This window comes from Phyllostomus discolor, chromosome 3, assembly GCF_004126475.2.
Source record: "Phyllostomus discolor isolate MPI-MPIP mPhyDis1 chromosome 3, mPhyDis1.pri.v3, whole genome shotgun sequence".
Taxonomy (NCBI): Eukaryota; Metazoa; Chordata; class Mammalia; order Chiroptera; family Phyllostomidae; genus Phyllostomus; species Phyllostomus discolor.
This window is the reverse complement of record NC_040905.2, coordinates 94094330-94114074: the sequence shown is the minus strand read 5'-3', so window position 1 is coordinate 94114074 and position 19745 is coordinate 94094330. Positions and strand designations below refer to the sequence as shown.

Sequence of the window (19745 nt, the reverse complement as noted above, 5' to 3'; positions counted from 1 at the left end):
CTGTGTGGGGAGCACGTGGTGTTCGTAGTGGGGGGTACCCATCCTGTACCGTAGCTCACTCGGTCACCGCCCACTTCGAAGGGCACACTTCCCCCACACCGCGAGGTGGATGGAGTCGCTCCTGGAGTGGTGGGGGACCACCACACCTCACATCCTCTTGCAGACGTAGTGTAGGGCTGTGAGCTGTCGAGGGGGACCCACCCCTATGCTGGAAGGTGAGTGCGAGAGGGTGGCTGGTGCCAGTCACAGAAGGTTTTACCCCAAAGGAGATACTTATACTGGGCCCTGGCTGGTGTGGCTCCGTGGGTTGAACGCCGATCTGTGAACTGAAAGGCTGCAGGTTCGATTCCCAATCAGGGCACGTGCCTTGGCTGAGAGCCAGATCCCGTGCCCCCCCCCCCCCACCCAGCTGGGGGCATGTGAGAGGCAACCAATCAATGTTTCTCTCACACATCCATGGTTTTCTCCCTCTCTTTCTCCTTCTCCTCTCTCTAAAGATAAATAAGTAAAAATGTTTAAGGAAAAAAGATGCACATAATGGGTCTTGAAGGGCGAGGCAACCACATCAGTGACATATTTATACCCATCGACACAGAGGCCGGTGTTGCCTTCTGCCAGTGTTTGTGCCTCCGGGATGATTTACGTGGTCTATTTCTGGAGTGTCCCTCACAGCCGAGAGGGCATCGGGAGCAAATGCCACATCTGTTTGCCTTCCCAGGGCTCTGTCAGACGTGGGGTGGCCACGCCCCCACCCAGCGAGGACCTGCACACGGCAGGGGCAGGCCGGTGGTGGAGGGGCGCCTTCCAAGGTCTTTCTGTGAGTACAGGAATCCCTGGGAAGGAGCTAGGTCAGATCAGCGATTGCCACTGACTAGCGTGATGATTTGCTGTTCTCCCAAGCAATTATAGATTTCATTTGTCCAGGCAGGAGTTGCAAATTGGATGTGGGGCAGGCAGGGGCAGAGATGGCATTTGAAAACTGAAGAGCTGGAGGGCAGTGGAGGAATGAGTGCTGCTGGTCGGGCAGAACGCCAGAGGGGACGGAGACAAACGACACCTGGTTCACGACACTGGCACAAGCATTTCCTTGAAGGCCAGGTTCACGGAGTTATGATTTACGTGCAGTAAAACTCACCCTTTTGGGGGTGTCGTTCTTTGAGTTTTGACAACGAGATGTGATCCTGTATCCACCACCACAGGCAGACACTAAACACCTCCAGCACCCCAGAAGCTCCCGGGCCCCGTCTGAAGCCGGCTCCGGGCCAGCCTCTGGCAACCAGGAATCTGTCCTCTGTCCTTAGCACGTTTGGCTTCTTCCGTGTGTCATGTAATAAACGGAACCGTAGGGTATCGGGACCTTTCGAGTCTGGCTTTAACTCAGCAGAATGCATTTGTGATTCCCCCACATTGTTGCACAGGTCAGTAATTCATTTCTTCTTCCTGCCGGCCAGTGCCCCACGGTGTGGGTGTGCCGCAGTCCGTCCAGCCCTGTAGTCGAGGGAGGGACACTTGGGTCGTCTCCGGGTTGGGGTGGTCACCAGCCGGGGCTGCAGACCTGTGCGTCCTGGTCTCTGCGCGTACACTCTCCTTCTCTCCGGTCACCAGGGTGGGGCTTACCCTGGGTGGGGCTGCTCGTCTGTCTGTCTGTGTGGTCAGAGTGTATGAGCTTGATGAGAAGCTGCTGGACTGTTTTCCCCACAGCCGTATCATCTTGCATTCCCACCAATTCCAGTCGCTCTCGTTCCTTTTGAAAAATGTGAAGAATGACGCTAAAGGGTGCTGCCGCAGTGCTGTTGACCTGGCTGGGTGTGGCGGGCGGCCGACCAGAGTGGGCACCGGGAGGGGGAGGGGAGAGGTCCGTGGGACTCCCGGCCCCCCAGGCCCCTGCACCACCAATCGCCTTCGAGATTCCCTTTCCATTTTCATCTCTGGAGAAGTGATATTCGTGCCCTTGCTGGGGTTGCTCATTGGGCTTCTCTCTGTTATGGCTCCTGTGATGGGCGAGTTTCACGCACTGGGCGTGGAGCCCACACTGGGCCTCACACCTGAGAGCGGCGAGGCCGGGTGGGGGACCGTGTCGCCTGTGTCCTGCAGCCTGTGCGCACCCTGTCTCCCTGTAGCTGCACCCGGAGTGTCCAGGGGCCGTTTTGGCTGCGTCAAAGACAGGCACCGAGGGGTGGTGACCCGGGCACCCCATGACGGAAGGCCTGGACACAGACCTCAGTGGGTCTGCAGGCACCAAGAGTGTGCGTAGACCCAGGGACGGGGGAAGGAGGACGGAGCGATTGCCAGTCCCTGGCCTCGGGAAATCAATGGTCTTTGCTGGGGAGTGAGCATCGTACACCCCAGGCTAAGCACTATTACCAAAGGCCACATGGGGCAGTTCAGGGATCTGTACCCCAAAACTGCAGAGACGGCCACACCCCTCTCGTGCAGGGGGAAAGTGCCTGAAGGCTGGGCTGTCACTTGGGTGGTGGGAATTAGTCCCTGACTGACAGTGGGAGCTCTCCCATTGGTGGGGAGAGGGGCCAGGATGGTTGCGGGTGGAGGGACAGTGACAGAGGCCTAGAGGTCAGAATGGGGGGGGGGGGGGCCATGGGAAGGACAGTCCATTGGCATGACCCCTGCCAGAGCTGCCCTTCAGCCACTTTTTCCCTGTAAGAGTGGGGTCCGAGACCCACAGGTCTATATGGACCCTGGAGGCTGCTGACTCACGGGCCCCGAAGATCGGGACGCAGGGTGGGTGAGCACCGTCTCCAGGGCTCTCTGAGAGCTCCTGAGTCAGAACTGCCGGGGAGTGGGGGAGAGATGAGCAGCGGACTGCAGGCCACCAGCAGCCTGGGGACCGAGCACCGGTAAACTGAGTCACCTGCTGGGTCACCACCGTGTCCTACCAGGACCGATGTGGAACTAACACGATATCCTCTGTCTGTCTGTCCGTCCGTCCACCCAGGTGCAAATTCTTCAGTCTGACTGAGACACCGGAGGACTACACCATCATCGTGGATGAGGAGGGCTTTCTGGGTGAGTGCTTCTCTCCTCTGGGACGCGGCTGCCCCGTGCCCTCTGGTCCTCGGGTCCTGCGGGGCTGCCTCCTCATTTCCGCCCCCACCAGCTGGTGGGGTGGGAAGTCAGCAGACAGCCTTCCCTCCCCTGTGTCCTCTTGCTGATCGCCCCCACCCTCCCCGCCCAGAAAGGCCTCAGAGCTAAACTGGTGAAGGAGGCAAGAGCCGACTCCGCCAGGCACTGAAGAAGTCAAGAAGGAAGAGAGGTGGCGGGGGGGGGGGGGGCCTTACGCTGCGCTCCGTCCTCGTCGCCACGGGAGCAAACCCCCGGGACCGCCCTCCCTGACCTCCCTTTACCTTTCTCCCATGTTTGAAATCGAGATGTAGTGTATGTGCCGTGAAATTCGGCACTGGAGCTCACACAACCGTTCGGTGGTTTCTGACATCGGGTGGTGGCATGGCCCGCAGCACCGTGTCCCAGAGCACTTCGTCGCCCAGAAACCCCCGCTGGCTGCCTGCCAGCAGCCACTCGCCCCTGCCCGCACTGTGCTTGCTGCAGCTTCATCACTAAAGTTCTTGTGTTCGTCCTGCTCTAAAGCAGCAGCAGACATTCACTCGTGCATTCACCGGTGCACGTTCATTCATGGGAAGGCGACGCACCCATGGGCGAGCAGCTGAGGACGGCCGGCGGGGGGGGGGGCGGTGTGCCCCAGAGCTGCCGTCCGCACCCCTTCTTCCTGACAGACCCCGCGTTGTGCGGAAGCAGCCCCACCCCAAAGACAACCAGTAACTTCTTAGCGTTTCAACTTTTTTCTGTACACGGGATGTCTCTCTTTTTAATTTACTTATGAGCACGGTATATACAAAAACGTTTTCACGTAACATCGCACCTTGAAGTCCCGTGTGACGTCACCGTCTCTCTCCACAGCCCCACTTCCTTGCCCAGTGCCCTGAGGTCAGAATTAAAGTTGCTTTAGTTTTCTCCGGTGATAAATTCATAAACTCTCTACATGTGTAACATTCATTCTCCTTCAGGTTGATCCCTAAAATGGGGCCCGAGCAATGGTGTACAGGTCAGAAGTTGACTGTTTTACGGTTCTCGATTCATGTTGAGACCCCGGGGAAGCGATCTCTCCGGCCCTGTTGTGTCACCCTCACCCACAGGCACCCCGGGCACCGCGCCGGTGTGTGGGCTGGGCCCAGCCTGCACATCTCAAGGACGCAGTGTCCTCCCCGTCTGCCGGGGGCAGCTGCGTGGCCGGAGCAGGGCTAGGGGGCACCCACGTAGTCACTTGCTCGTTGATCTGTTCAGCAGACGCTTTCTGAGCACGGGAGCCGCCGGTGCACGAAAGCTGTGCGCTCGGGCCACCCAGACACTGTTCATTTTCTCACGGGCACGTACGCCTGTGGTGCAGAACTGCTAGGAACCGTGGCGTCTCAGACACAGAAGGAACGCTCCAGAGCATCTGTTCCCTGGGAATAGATATTCTATCCAACCCTCCTCCCCAGAGGAGACTAAAGTCTCCGCGTCTGGAAGCAGCAAATGAGAGAACACCACGAGCAGGGAGAGGGGGAGGCCGTGGGACCTGATAAGCCAGTTTCGCAGGCCCTGGCAGCCCGTGTGCAGGAACTGGCCCGCAGAGGAGGGGCCGGCTGTCGGAGCCAGCCCCCGGGGTTGCAGGAGGCAGAATTTACTGAGCACCTAGGATGTGCCAGCACCTGGCTGTCCCTGGAGATGTGGCTGGAACTGAGAGACACCGTCTCTGACCCCAGGAGCCTCGGGGCTCTGTAATTTCTCCCTTTCAGGCCAGCAGAGTTGGCTACTTGGGAAGCTATTGTTGCCCAAGAAAAAACTGGGTGCATTTAAAGTGGTATCTCTCATACCCCTGTTGTAGAGCTATAGGGGGAAGCATCCAAAATAAGACTCACCTATACCCAGCTGCAGAGATGCATCACCTCCTGGGATCGTTCCAGTGGCCTGAGGGTAAAGGGTAAAGATGCATTTTCTAAGAGGGAAGACTGACATCACGGTGCCCGGAGTCCCTGAGTGATGGGGGCCCATCTGAAGCAGGAAGTGCTGTGGTGGTTCCCCACAGACCGAGGGCAGGAGCAGCTGAGCAGGAGGGTAGGCAAGGGTATGACCGGGCTGTTCGGGAAGGCCCACCGAGGGCAGGGTCTGGGGTGGGGGCTACTGAGTTCCAGCTTCTCACCTCAGCTCTGGGGTGGGGGGTGTTTCTGTTAGGAGACTCCTCTTCGGAAAGGGGGTTCAGTCTGTAGCGCACCCGTGGGGCAAGGCAGGCAGGGGTGCTGGTTGTGCCTCGCTGTGCAAAGGGTGGTGCTCTGTCTCCCGGCTCTGCAAACACTGCTCCTGGCCCAGGGGCCTCCCTTCGCCGGGGAGCCTCAGTGGTTCGCTGGCAGTATTGTCAGCAGGAAGCTTTCCTGGTTAGGTACTAGCAGCTGTCTGCAGCTCACGTGTGTGTAAAACACTGAGCCTTCCCTGGGAGGGTGGGACAGTTGTCAGTGACACTGACCAGGCAGCTCTGTCTCATGTGGAATTTCAAAGGCTCTTGGCGCAAACAGATGCTGTGTGTCTGTGTGCCAAACAAGAGGTTTCTGTGTGTGTGTCATTTGATCCTTTACATGTTTAATGAGCACTTACTAGGTGCAGTGGTAGATGCTCTCAGGGACCCAAAATAATGTGAGCGGCAGCCCCTGCCCTGACCTCTGGGTAGTGGACAGCATCTTAGGTTTGGAGTTAAGTGGGGTGCAGTACTAATCAGGACCCCTTCACGCCCTCCCTCCCCCACCGTCTCAGTCCCCTTGCCTGCATCCACACTGGAGCAGGACAGGCTCCTGGAGCCCTGACTGGCCGAAAGGTAGGAGGAGGAGGATGTGGAGAGGTAACTCCTGATGTCACACTGGGCTCAGATGGGAAGATCCAGGTTTGGATCTAGCCCTGCTACTCGCTGCTTCCCATTCTGGGCAAGCTACTCAGCACCCTGAGGCCTCCGTGGCTGAGTCCCAAACACAGTCACCGCCCTCCTCTCAGTTCTGTGAGGCACGCTCGTGGCGGCATGGCACGTCAGTGGACCCAGGCAGTGCAAACTCGTATTGTTCAAGGGTTGGCTGTGCTGCTTTACAGTGAAGTTGAACATTTTTAAACTCTTGATACACTTTACCCAACTGCCGTCCAGAACCTGCAAGGCCACCACCAGCAGCGTGAGACAGGAAGGCTCTGGCATTGGACGGGGACTTGGGCGGGTGCCAGGCACTCAGCCCAGTGCTTGGTGGGGATTATCTCATTTAATCCTCCCAGCGCTTCCCCAGTTGATCCTGGTTTCATCATCCCACGTTTGAAAACTTAAAAACCCAGGGGCCCAAGGTCACATGGCCAGGATTAAAGCCGCCTGCCCTACCCTAGGAGGCTTGTCCCCGCTTGGCCCTGCTGCAGGCAGGATAGGGGGAGCCAGAGAAGCACAGGCCTATGCAGCACAGGGCACCACAGGTCCTGCAGCCAGAGCCCGGGGCCCCTGGGCAGGTGGGGGCTCCACCCAGCAACGGTCACCCAGCTCTGTGACTTCAAGGGTGGCAAGACACTGGTACCTCATCTACCAGGGAGCGTCCTCAGCTCCAAGAACCTATTTTTGGGGTCTCGGACAATGGGCAGTGACAGAGATGATCTGTTTGTCTTGGAATGGGTCCACTTTCCCTCTAGGGAAGAGCCAGCTTGCCGCCTCCTGCCAGTTCGTCCCCAGGGCCCCAAAGCAGAACCGTGGGCTCCCCGAGGCTTGGCCCAGGGTGGGGATGAAGTCCAGCAGCCCCTCCCTGTCCCCCAGAATGCTAGGGCCACATTTGGGGTCCGTGGGGCCGGAAGCAGCAAACGCTGTGGTTTCCAGCTGCTTTCGCTGCTCTGACAAAGCTCGCTCTTCTGGAAGCCTCGGGGTGACTGCTGGTCCGGGCCAACAGTCCAGGCCTGCCGCTGGAAGAACCTCAGGGGCTTCTTTTCAGGGCCGAGAGCCAGAGGGGGAGTTCTGAGTGTCTGCTCTGATGGACCTGGGTCGGAGAAAGCTCTCCCACGCCTTGGGTAACGAGCAGAGAGACCAGACAGGGCTGCCTGAGACCCAGCGCCTTTTCAGGCACTGCTCTCCCTCGCAAACCTCCTGCCCTCCCTCAAAAACCTTTTCCCTTTCGCTGGGAAGCTGCCTGCCTCCCCAGCCAGCCTGGCCAAGGACTGGCCCTTCTCAGCCAGCAAGACCAATGGGCTGGCTAGGCTGTGGTCACCATGACGACCAGAGCTGGGCAGGTAGGAGCCTGGCGGGGCCTCGCTCAGTCTCCCCTCCTTGGAAGCCATCTTGCTTGAGGCTAGCACAGCCTTCCCTGGGGTATTACCATCATCACCATCATCATCTTCAGTGTCTGGGCCCCTCTTCTGAGCCCCTGTTCTTCCTGGGGACCTGGCCCTTCCTCCCACTGAGTGCCCAGGACAGAGCATGCGGGTGTCAGACCTGGGCTTGAGTCCTGGCACTGTCCTTCCCTGAGTGGTCTTGAGCGACTCACTGCCCTCTCGGAGCTCCAGTTCGGGGTGTCTACCGTGGGAATGACAGTCCCTTTGTGGGGTCGGTTTGAGCAAGTGCCTGCGACGCGTGGAGAGTCCTGTGCGCAGCTCTGTGGCTGCATGTTCATGGAGGCATGTGCACACACGTCCCGTGCACAGGCTTCTCCGGGGGCTCTCTGCAGGATTCGGTGAGAGGGATGGTCCGAACGTGTGAAATCCAGGTCTTCGTGGAGTAGTCGAGGAGACCCGGCAATTGCTGTCGCTCTGAAACTCCCCGCCCCGCCCCCACCCGCCCCCCAGGACTCCCAGGCCCTCGGGGGACGTGGATGACCGGGGGACCTGTCGGTGGCCCCAGGAGCCCTCCTGGAGCTGTGTGTTCTTGCAGAGAAGCCCCGACCCAGCAGGTCTGGCTGAAGCAGGGGGGGGTCAGAGCCCCCGTCCTGTCTCTTTTGGGCCTCGCCTCCACCCCCAGCCTCCTAGGAAGTTCCCGGGAGCCCAGTTTGAAAACCACAAGACCCATTATTCTACTGGTGTGGGCCGGTGACGGCAGCAGCTGCTGTCAAGAGGGCAGTGAGGTCTAAGGACAACAAAATTGTTCTGGCTGCTGCGTATTCGTCATTTCACAGATGGGGAAACTGAGGCCCAACACTGATAAACTGTACGTCCCTGTGTTTCCCACCCTGTTGAGCCGCCCACCGTGTCCAAAGCCCTCTGAGGCGGACCCCACGCCCCTCTGACAGATGAGGGCACTCAGGCCCAGAGGTGGGTCTGGCTGAGGTCACACAGCTGGTCCCAGGTCCCAGGTCTCAGTCCCCACCCCCGGGACCTTCTCTGCCCCGGGGACCTGGGGCCCGCCAGTCACAGGCCTGCCTTCTGTGTCCCCCTCCAGAGCTGCCCTCCTCGGAGCATCTGAGTGTGGCGGACGCCACCTGGCTGGCCCTCAATGTAGTGTCCGGCGGCGGCAGCTTTTCCAGCTCCCAGCCCATCGGGGTGACCAAAATCGCCAAGTCGGTCATCGCCCCGCTGGCCGACCAGAACATCTCCGTGTTCATGCTGTCCACCTACCAGACGGACTTCATCCTGGTAACTGCCTCACCCCCCCCAGGGCCTCGGGCGACATGGACAGCCCCTGCAGACATTGTCTGCTCAGTTCTGTGGCCCCCATTTTCCCATCAGCTCAGAGAGAGGCCAGGGACCTCGGGGTCATCAGTGAAGTACAGGCTCGGCCCGCCCTGGCCCTAGGTCTCTGCCCCACCGCACCCACCACCTGCCTTTGGTGTAGACATGCTGGGCTTTCCTGGAGGCCAGGAAGTGAGGTCTGTGGCCACACGTGTGGGTGGGATCCCCTTCCAGCTGGACATGTCTCCCCACTCCCCCCGCTCCCCTGGGATGGCAAGTTGTCTGGTCACGGGGCCAGTACCAGCTCCTGGCCACCGTGTCATCCATTCCCTTCTCCCCTGGGGCATGGCCACCCTCGGGAGAATGGGCCTGGAGAGGGGGACAGGTCTGGGCACAGCACTCTGGAGGGTAGGGTGGGGGCAGACCTGTACCCCCCAGCCCTCGGAGTGCTGTCTCCTCCCCTCTGCATCATTCCTGCGGCCCCCGGAGAGATGCGCCCCTGACCCCAAGCCCCCGTCCCCCACCGGGGGGCAGGAGGCATGGACAGGGGAGGCAGGCCCTGGGGTGCAGACTCTCAGAGTGAAGGGGTCGATGTCTGCAGGCCCACTTGACCCAGGGCCACAGGACACCGCATCCTCAACTCCCCACCCCCAGGTGCGTGAGCGGGACCTGCCCTTTGTCACCCACACCTTGTCTTCTGAGTTCACCATTCTGCGGGTCGTCAACGGTGAGACGGTGGCAGCGGAGAACCTTGGCATCACCAATGGCTTTGTGAAGCCCAAGATGGGTGAGTGGGGGCTCTGGTCAGGGAGACCTCGGGGAGTCGCCAGGTCCCTGAAATAAGCCAGTCGGAGGAAGACAAGTACCATATGCCTTCTCCTACGTGTGGACTCGAGTGAGCAAACCGAACTCACAGACTAGAAAGAGACTCACTGATCCAGAGAACAGACTGACAGCAGTCAGGGGGGAGGTGGGCCGGGGGGCTGGGGGAAAACGGTGAAGGGATTAAGATGGAAAACGGACCCGGACAACAGTGGGGGGACTGCCAGGAGGAGGGGGAGGGGGGCTGACACAGGCAAAGGGGGATAAATGGTGACGGGAGGAGACTGGCTTTGGGTGGCGAATGCACGATGCAGTACAGGTCATGTGTTATAAACTCGTACACTTGAACCTGTATGATTTTGTTAACCAGGGTCTGCCCAACAAATTCAGTTTTGAAAAAAGGAGTTGTTAGCAGGGCCTGCCCTAAGCCAGCCCATTCTCACAGCGTCAGCTGAGCACCAGGCACAACGAGAGTGCTGGTCGGATGCTGTTCCCGGGGTCTAGCCGGGCGGGGGGTGGATGTGGACGCAACCAGCGACAGCCAGGGGCCGTCCAGCCCGGCCCTGGTGTGAGGGTGGACCTCCCGGGGCACTGACTCTCGGCTGACTGATGCCTGGAGCACAAGTGGGAGCTCAGCCAGAAGGTGACAGTCGGGAAGAGCATTCCAGGCAGAGACTGCGGCCTGTGCACAGGCCCGGGCGGGGGGGTCCCGGAGGCTGAGAGGAGTGGCGGACTGACGGTGGTGGAGGCTGAAGAGATGGCGGGGCCGCCCTCCAGGGCCTGCAGCCAGCCCTCCCCATGGCCCCTGCCACTCGCCCGCCCCTTTCCTGGGCCTGCGCCTGCCCCACACAGCTGCCCTCCCGCCGACCTCAGCACCCCCATCTCTATCCTCTCGCAGTCCAGAGGCCTGTCATCCACCCACTGTCCAGCCCCAGCAACAGGTTCTGTGTCACCAGCCTGGACCCCGACACGCTGCCCGCTGTCGCCACACTCCTCATGGACGTCATGTTCTACTCCAACGGGTAGGTCCCCCTGGGGTGGGAGGGGCCACAGGGCCGGCGGAGGGGAGATGCGGCCGTGCCCGGGACCCCCAGTCTCGGGGGACACAGACCTGCCCAGGCGCCAGTCTGAAGGGGAGACGCAGGTGCGCCCCGGGTGCCAGGGTAGGGGCTGGAGACGTGGCCCCACCCAAAGCCCCCTCCTGAGAAGGGAGACGTCTTCCTCGGGAAGCTCAGAACTCGGGGAGCCCCGGTGCAGGTGTAGCTGCAGCAGCGCCCGCTGCTGTCTGCTGCGAGGGCAGGCTCGGTCCTCGAGGAGCCAGGAACTCGGGGGTTTTCATTCGGAGGATGACAGGCTTTGAGTTTCTTCTCAGAATAGATTTTAAGTTTAGGCCAACACCAGGTCAGGCGGGTGCAGGTGCAGTGAGCTGGCCGTGACCCCAGATCGTGCCAAGGCGTGGGCCAGCACAAGGACGGAGAAACCCCACCTCCGTGAGTGCCTCTCACGGATGAGACCAAGGGGGTGACCCGGCAGGGCAGGGGAGGGGCTGGGACCTGGCCCTGCCCTCCCAGGCCGGGGCTGTCCCTGACACTTCGTGCTGAGGCTAGCGGGCAGGGCCGGAGAGCCAGGTGGGGGTCAGGGTCGGGGTGCCATGGGCCCTCTGCTCCACCCCTCACCCGCACCCCTGCCCCCAGCGTGAAGGACCCAATGGCTGCCAGCGATGACTGCGGCCACATCCGCTTCTTCTCCTTCTCCCTCATTGAGGGCTACATCTCCCTGGTGATGGACGTGCAGACCCAGCAGAGGTGAGCCGGCCACAGGGTGGAGGCGGACCCAGGGCGGGCTCGGCTCCATGATGGGCACGGCGCCCACTTTGTCCCAGCAGGTCCTCACCGCAGCCCCTCACCTCGGGGGAGCTGGCCCCGGGTCCTCCGAGTGCCGTTTGTCCCTCAGCCCCCTGCGCTGTTCTACAGCCCAGTCCCAGCCTTGCCTTCCTGGGCCCCTACCCCCAACCCGGGCGAGGAGGGTGCAGAGAGAGTGGGTCAAGGGCGCGACAGGGATCCTCAGGCCCATCCGATGGCAGCTGGAGCCCCAGCTGCAGGGGAGGCTCCGTGGAGGGCTGGCCGGGGAGCCCTGTTAACATCAGCTCTCTGGGGCGGGTTTCCCTCCCTCTGAAGGTTCCCTAGTAATCTGTTGTTCACGAGCGCATCCGGAGAGCTCTGGAAGATGGTGCGGATTGGAGGACAGCCCCTGGGATTTGGTAAGCCCCTCGGGGTGCAGCAGCCGGGGTGAGGAAGCTGGCATTGCCGAGTGCCTCCAAGTGCCGGGCCCTCGTGTTGCCTGGAGTCGCTCGGCCTGTGCGCCACCATGCCCTGTGGTGCAGACGGGGAGCCCCAGGTCCTGGCCGGTGAGTGGTGGGCAGTGCGGGCCCCTGGAGGACAGAAGGTGTGGCTTCAGCCCAGGCACCCGTTTCTCCCCTGACTAGAAAATAAACACCTGCTCAGTATTAGAAAACAGGGGGCGTGATAACAATTGAAGAGGGAAAGAAAACCACTCCTTAGTCCCACTGTTCACCGTCTCGGCTGCGTCCTTCCCATGAAGCCCTCACGGTCAGTCTCAGGTGTCCCGGGGCTGCACCTTGTCTGTTCTGGGGACGGGCGCTTCCTCCTCCGAAACCACAATGACCTGATCCCACGGGAGGAAATTCGCAGTGATTCCCTGACACTCAGTCCAGCGTCAGTTTCTACAGTTGTCCACGCAGTGTCTTTGGTGGATAGTTTCTCCAGAAGCATTTTCCGTGGGGCCCCGGGCCTCAGACCCCTCGGTCGGTCAGGAGGGCACGTGACACGCACGTGCAGCACTGGGTGCAGGCAGAGTGCCCGGAGTAGAGCTCCGTCTCAACGAGAGAGGACTTCCTCACGTTAGACTGTCAGGCCCAGAGCCTGAACCCAGAGGACGCCCTGGGTAAATCGCAGAGTGGTTATTTCCAGGGAGCGTCCCTGGCAAGCCCCGTGGGACCAGTGAACCCTGACTTCCCATAGACGGGGGTACAAGGTGCTTCCAGACACACTCAGACTGCCCCGGAGCCATCGGGTCCGCCCCGAGGGCTCTGCTCCAGGGACGGGACACGGAGGTGGCAGGGCATTTCGACCTGGGAGCGACGGGTCTGTGAGGCAGCCAGGTTCTGCCACCTGCTTCCCCCATCCACATTCGCAGGTGGGTGGTGACCTGCAGGACACTGTCCCCTCACTGCTCACATCAAAGCCAGAGCCAGGGCCATCCTGGGGCAGGAGGGCGTGGTGCTACTCTCCAGGGGCCAGCAGTGCGCACTGAAGGCTCCTGCTCTGATCCTGGGGCCCCGCCTGTGCCTCTGGCTGCCCCCTGCACAAACCCCAGCATTTCCCACATTTGCTGCCTGGTGAAGGAAGCTGGAGATTGGACCATGGGGTGTGTTGCTTAACCCCTGAGCCTCAGTTTCCTTATCTGTAAAATAAGGATAAAGATAGACACTGCCTCGTGGCGGCTGTGAGCCCTGCACGAGGTGTCAGCTGCACCGTGTGCTCAGCGAGCAGCGGTTGCTGTCCCTGTCACATAGGGACCAAGGTGGCTCGGAGAAGGTTCAGGAAGGGAAGGCTTCTGGAAGGAGGGGCTCCGGAGCTGACTGGTGGGCAGGCACTGGGCCGGCAGGAAGGGGTGGCAGTCTGGCATCGCTCCCCGCCAGGTCATCCCAGGCGAAGGAGCACGAGGGGTCTGCTGCCACGTCTCCGGCAGAGCTTCAGTAGGTGAGGGTGGCAGCCAGGAGCCGCCAGGAGGAGACACAGGAAGAGGCAGAAAGGCATATATACCTGCTTATCTTTTTATCCCAGCTTTGTTTCTAAGTTCACCAAAATACACTCAGTACAGTCATAGTACCCAGAAAGTCTGGGTAGGGGAGGAGGACAGGTGGGATGGCAGAGGGGGCCGCCGTCCCCGTGCTGGCGGGCATCTGCACGGTGCCGCCGGAGCGTTTGCTGGGCCTCATGGGTGCTGACAGGGAGAGGGGTGTGCGGGCACCCGTGTGAGCCAGGCAGGCGGGAGGGAAGGTGACCTCGGGACCTGCCTTCCCCGGAGGTCGAGGGTTTAGAGCCGTGCTCCTGGCTGTAAAGAGAACTGACTCGGACTCTGATGGGTTCCAGGCCGGCGGACTCCACGTGTGTCTGACCGTGGTTGGAGTAAGCGTGTCTTACATCACAGCCCAGCACGCACACCCCCAAGCGACCCGAATGACAGTTTCACAAAACAGCGTTCACCCAGCCACGTGCTGTGTCGTCTGGCCTTTCCTGTCCCGTGGTGCCGTCTTATAAAACACCGGTCGTGAGCCTCCTAAGTTAATGTCACAAGTGGGCCACAATGTGCAGTTGGAAATCCACCATCCTAGACCCTTGTCTTCCCCCCTCCCCCTCGTATGGAATGGTCATGCCTGTGGCCACCGCTGCCTCGGGACACGGCCCGGCTCCACTCCTGGCCACACAGGACAGGCCCCAGGAGGCAGGCCTGAGGTCCGCACTGGCAGACCCAGGGGCGAGCAGGGACTTAAGGAGGCCGCTGCACGGGTCCCTGGGGTGGGCCAACAAGCAGGGCCAGGGCCAGGGGGTGAAAGGTTAGGCAAGGGCAGTGCTGAGCGTGGTGACAGTGGGGCTGGGACCCAGGTTAACCCCAGGTTTCAGCCCCAGAATTTCCTGGGAGCTGGTGACCAGATCTGGACTCTCCACCCCCACCACTGCACCTGCAGTTGGCTGGGATGGTGTTGGGGAAATGCGTCCTCATCAAAATCAGAACAGTAGCTTTTAGGAAAACATACAGTTGTGTTCAAGGAGAGTGGTCCAGGTGGTCTTCCTGTAGGAGGAAGCCTTGAGTGGTCCATTTAGATCAGGGAGGAAGCTGCAGCTGAGGATAAGACCAGCCCCAGGCAAGCCCAAAGTGAGGCCTTATCAGAGGAGGTTTGGGGACACCGGAAAGCACCACACCTTAGAGACAACAGGAAGTCGAGTCCCAGCCCAACCAAATACCTGACACCACCATTAGGACGAGCAGGGGCCATCGCCCAGTGGGGACTCCGATGAGGAAACTGAGGCTCAGACAGAGGAAGTGACTCGGCCACAGTCGTCTGGCTAGAAGAGTGTCAGTGAGAGAAAAGAGGGCCTGGACCCCTGTGCCTGCTGCCCGCACTGCCTCCAGCTCTGTCCGAGAGAGCTCGGGAGGTGCAGGGAAGATGGCACGGGGCTACGGAGCGTGGAAGCAGGTGGAGGGTGGCCAGGGTTAGACAGAACTTGGAGGGGGGCCTGACACTGCAGAGCTCGTTGCTGGCCGAGGGAATCAGAGAGGGCTCCTGGGCAGGGGGCCTTTGCACTGGGCCTTCGGGGGGTGGGGGGGGCGTGGTCTCCGGGGAGACTATGGGCACAGGGCAGGCACCACTGGCAGAGGGGCGAGGAGGGCTGAGGAGTGAGGGGGGCCCAGGGCGCACTGGCCAGCACCAGGTGATGATGCCAGGTGGAGGCTGAGCACGGTCCCCACCTCTGTCCCCAGATGAGTGTGGCATTGTGGCCCAGATCTCGGAGCCCTTGGCTGCTGCAGACATCCCTGCCTACTACATCAGTACTTTCAAGTTCGACCACGCACTGGTGAGTGTCCAGCCCCACGCCCCCCACCCCCCCCCACACACACACATACACATACATACACACACACACAGGGAAGCCAGTGTTGGCGCAGGGGCTCACGTGTTGGCGGCTTCCTGCCCTTTGCAGGTACCAGAAGAAAATATCAACGGCGTCATCGGCGCCCTGAAAGTCAGCCAAGCAGAGAAGCATTAGGAGGGCGTCTCTCCCCTCCCCGTCCACGCCCCAGCCCTGGGCCCGGCCCCACCTGAAGACTCTTCTTGCAGTATTTCTCCACAGACTGGAACACCGTCCCCAGGTCCCCCAAAGAAAGGGCCTCAGAGACATCCCCATTTGCTGACTTCGCCAGGCCTGGAACCCAAGCCGGGACCTCCCCTGCCCTCCGGCCTTCCCAGAGCCCCCAGGCCCTCCAGAGAACCCCCCCCCTCCTCCCCCAACCCCCACTCCAGAAAATGATGCCTGAGGCCCAGGGAGCGTGTGAGCTGACCCACCTCCTCACCTGGCTTCGCCCACAGCTGGGAGCAGATGCTGAAGTAAGCTGGCACCTCCTGCAAGACACTGGGGTCCCGATTCACATGTCTTTTTGGGGGGCAGGCCCAGTGGGGCTGAGTCCGTGCAGCCTGGGGTGGCCCCCGTGAGGGCGGGAAGTGGATGCTGTGGTTGCTGGTCTCGGGTCCCATCGGCTCGGGCTGGTTCCCGGAGTGGAGGCCAGTGGGCAGCCCTCGGGACACGCGCAGGTGAGGGTCCAGCGGGGCTCGGGTGGGGCGCCGAGCTGGGGGCACCTGGAGCCGCCTGGGAACTCCCCTGCCACGCACAGGGCCCATGCCCCAACTCCCAGCAAGACTGCCAGCGGGGCCCTGTCCAGACCCTCCCGCCGCAAGCTCCCTCCTGGGAGACCCACCAGCGTGGGGCACGAGTTCCTGTCCCCTCCGCTTCCCTGCGCCCGACTCAGGCAGCGGAGCCTCGGTTTCCCCCAGGCGAGGGTGCTGCCGGCCCCCTGGGCCTGAGGTTTCTTAGGTCGCCCCCTCCCTAACAGTTGACCGGGCCAGCACAGGGCTCCCCTGTCCTTCTGCCCCTCCTTCACCCCGCTTCGGGGACATGCAAGGCCTCTGCCCCCAACTCCCCTGCCCACCCGCCCCTCCGTCTGGGGCCTGTGGCACTCATCAGTACTTGATCTGGGAGGCAGCTTATCTGAGCCTTAATAGAGAAAACCGTACTTTGTTTAGTTTCTTATTTAACGTATTTGCGCCCAGGCTGAGGCTGGCAGCCATTTCGGGAAACGGGGCCTGCCTGCCGAGTTCTGTCCAGCCCAGAGGCCCGGTGTCACTCAGCTGGCGCCCTGTGGCTCCGAGGACAAGCGCGAGGACTGGGGGCCCTGGCTCCTCTTCGGAGCGGGACACTGGGAGCAGAGGGCTGTTGGTAGACGGGCCCCAGGGCGCCTCGAGCAGGGCTGCCCAGCCAGGCCTAATGACAGGTACCCAGGCAGCCGTGGTTCTGAGCGTCAGAGGGGACCTGAGGGCCGTGGGGAGGTGGACGGCCAGGTGGCAGGTCACCTCCCCCGAGGCAGCTGGCCCCCTGGAGGCTATTCAGGGAGAAGGGGGTCAGGCCTATGCCTCCTCCCCAGCCGGGGGTGCTTTTGGAGCACACAGGGCCCACCGAGGCCCTGCCTTTCCTGGGCTCGCTCCAGGCGTCAGCTGACATGACCCCCCCCCCCCCCCGCCCCCTTGCTGAGCTGTGTGGGCCCCTGTGCTGGAAGCCCCCAGTTTCAGAACTATGCGTCCCAGCCCTTATGGGTGGGTCTCAGGGCCCACACCCAGGTAGGAACCCACCTTTTTTCTTTCTTAAGTTAATTCATTTTGCACAAAGCTCCCTAATAACCAAAATGTGTAAACTGTTCACTGGTTCCAAAATGGAGGTGGCCGCATGGGTGGGGCGGCACCTGAAGCCCCGAGTCCCTTCCCTGTCCGTGGAAGGCCTCGGTCTTCCGTGGCGGCCTCCCCAGGCCCCTCCTGCCGGTCCCCAGCCACGTAACGGCTTTTCCTCCCTTCTGAGCAAGCTCGTAGGCCCCGTGACCCCAGAAATGCGTGCTCCCAGGCCCCTAGGGCGCATCTATTGTACACGTATAAATACCTGTGTTTTATGTTGATAGAGATATATACTGTAAATAGCATATATACTTGAGCAATATATATGTTAATATATACCATGTGGGCACGCACACACGTGTGTGTGCGGTGTGTGGACACAGACCCCACTGTGTGCGCGCATGGGCATGAGGGCCTCGCCTGCCACATCTGCCGTGCACACAGGCACGTTGCAGCCACCATGTGCTTTCGGTTCGAGTAGATGGGCAGTGCGCCTTTGGGAGAAGCCGGCCGCCTCAGCCCTGCCCGGAGAGAAAACAAAACCAGCAGCTCAGGAGCTGAGCCCCAGGTCCGGGTGTCGAGGTTCCTCCCCCTTCTCCCCAGTCTCCCTGGAAAGTTGGGTTCAGCTCCTTCCTGCACCCCCATCTCCACAGCTGAGACCCTGACACCTGTGTATCCAGAAGAAGGTAGAGCAGAGAGAGGAGGAGGTGGGCGGGACCTCTTGCTTTCCAACAGACCAGTCCTCTTGCCGCTGCCCCTGACCTGGAGGCCTGGCCCACCGGGTGGTCGCCCGAGGCTCCATCCAGGCCCCTGCCCCTTGCATGGCTGGTTTTATGCTGATGACTTACCCGATTGTTTTCACCTACAAGTTTAGAAACCTCAGGCTCTCTTTCCTGGTCTCCTGGGTGCTCGCCCCATCTAAGAAAGGACCTGAGTGAGCCCTTGATGCCGTGTCCAGGGAGGGGACGAGGCAGCTGCCGCCGGGACACCCTGCCCTCTACTTCCCGGGCCTGCGTGTGCGGTGGCCCATGGGGGCCGGGGCGCATCCTCTCGGGTCTGTGCGGTGTGTGCGTGCCTGTGGTTAGCAGAGCCGGTGGTTGGGTCTCCACAGCATTCAGGTGGGGGAGGGCAGGGAGCGAGTGCTCTTCCCACTGGTCAGCTGCCCGCCCCCCATCTGCAGGTTTGCTGGGTGTGGGGGTCTCCAGACCCCAGGCTGTGCTCAAAGGGAGCACATGCCCAGACCCACCAGAGGTGGCCTGAGGAATGTGCCCCGTCAGGTTGGGGATTTCTCAGTTCTGGCTGGGGGTGCGCATGCAAGGGTGGGGGGGGGGGGCGGACCAGACAAGGTAGGCCCTGTGTCTCTGCTTCAGTGCCACTCCCTGCGAAGAGCTTGAACCATCTAAATGCCACCGTTGCCCCTTGCCCACCCCTCCCCCTACACCACGGAGTGGGGAGAGAGGGTGTCATGACCACTCCCTCCCTCCTTACCCCCAGTTATAAAAAATCTGCCTCTGCTCCATCCTCAGCCTGGGCTCCCCTGGTTCCCAGGAAACTCCTGCCTCTTCAGCCCCCAGCCCTGACCCCACAAAGATGGGCAGTGCCCACTCTGCACCTCCTTCCTCCCCGGGGGTCTCCAGAGCCCTGCAAGAGGTGCCTCCTGGGCCACTGCCCTCAGCCCAGGGCGCACACACCCGCGGGACAGGCACGCAGACTTCCCTGCTACAAGATCCCGGGGGGTGGAGCCCCCGAGCACCAGCAGGCCCCCGTCCCACCACCTCCAGGCCACAGGCCCCGGGCGGACAGGGAGGGAGCCAGGTGGCCTAGAGCTGCCCACTGCCCCAGCCCTGGCAGGGACCCTGGCCTCAGGGACCAGTGTGGTCTCCCAAAGACAGGGTGTGGTCTGGCGAGGCTTGTCGGCTCTGAGGTGCCAGAATGCCTTAGAGGTCGGAGGAGCTGGGAGGGGCCGGACCCGTTTGGGCAAGGGTACCCTGTGCCTGATAATCAGAGATGAACCCATCTACACCACCTGCTCCTCCTGGCCCCACTTCCCAGGAAGGCCTTTTAGGAGACCCACAGTCACCCTGGGCCCCCCTTCTGAGCCTCTGGATCTGGGTGTGGGGATGGCGAGGGCCCTTCCCAGCCCCAGCTAAGGGAAGAGACCTTGGGGACGTCCAGCCCTGAGCAATGACTGGCACCGCTTCCTCGGTGAACACTGGGTGGGGGGGGACACCCCAACATACCTGTTCCACTGGGAAATGGCTAGGGAGCAGCCAGCCGCCGCTGGCCCTGCCCCTAGGAAGTGGGGTTGGTGTTGGCGTGAGAGGAGCTTGGGGAGGTCCTGGCTACTGAGCTGAGGGAGCGGCTGGGCCTAGAGCGGGCAGTGGCCCTTCGTTCAGAGAGGCTGCCTGGGAGGGGAGCCCCCCAAGGTGGCCAGCGGAGGGCAGGCTTGGGGAGAGGGGCCCCGGGTTGTCGAGAGGGGAGATGAGCCCGGGTGTGGCTGGGTCTCAGCGCTCACCCCAGCTGGGTTTTTTTTTCTTTTTTAAATTAGAGGCAGCCAAAGGACAACCTTAATTCTCTCTGACAGCTTTGCACAGGTCGTGGGGGGACGCCACAGGTGGGCGGTGGCCTTCGGCTTCGACGTGCACACACTCCTGGGAAGTCTGCTGTGTTGGGAGGGAAGACGGCACCTGCTGGCCGCCGTGCCTGCGGTGCTGGGGGCCGA

General features: G+C 61.5%; 1 protein-coding gene across 1 annotated transcript in view; it reads left to right on the top strand.

Annotated features, from left to right (window-relative positions):
- The window catches only part of CASTOR2 (cytosolic arginine sensor for mTORC1 subunit 2), a 46312-nt gene extending 27973 nt beyond the window's left edge, over window positions 1–18339 (top strand). Inside the window, exons 2-9 of the mRNA XM_028515759.2 lie at window positions 2954–3024; window positions 8450–8643; window positions 9334–9466; window positions 10400–10523; window positions 11196–11306; window positions 11679–11761; window positions 15067–15161; window positions 15288–18339. Coding sequence (XP_028371560.1) covers window positions 2954–3024; window positions 8450–8643; window positions 9334–9466; window positions 10400–10523; window positions 11196–11306; window positions 11679–11761; window positions 15067–15161; window positions 15288–15353 — 877 coding nt within the window. The 3' untranslated portion in view covers window positions 15354–18339. The remainder of the gene's footprint in view (window positions 1–2953; window positions 3025–8449; window positions 8644–9333; window positions 9467–10399; window positions 10524–11195; window positions 11307–11678; window positions 11762–15066; window positions 15162–15287) is intronic.
- The last annotated feature ends 1406 nt before the right edge of the window (window positions 18340–19745 follow it).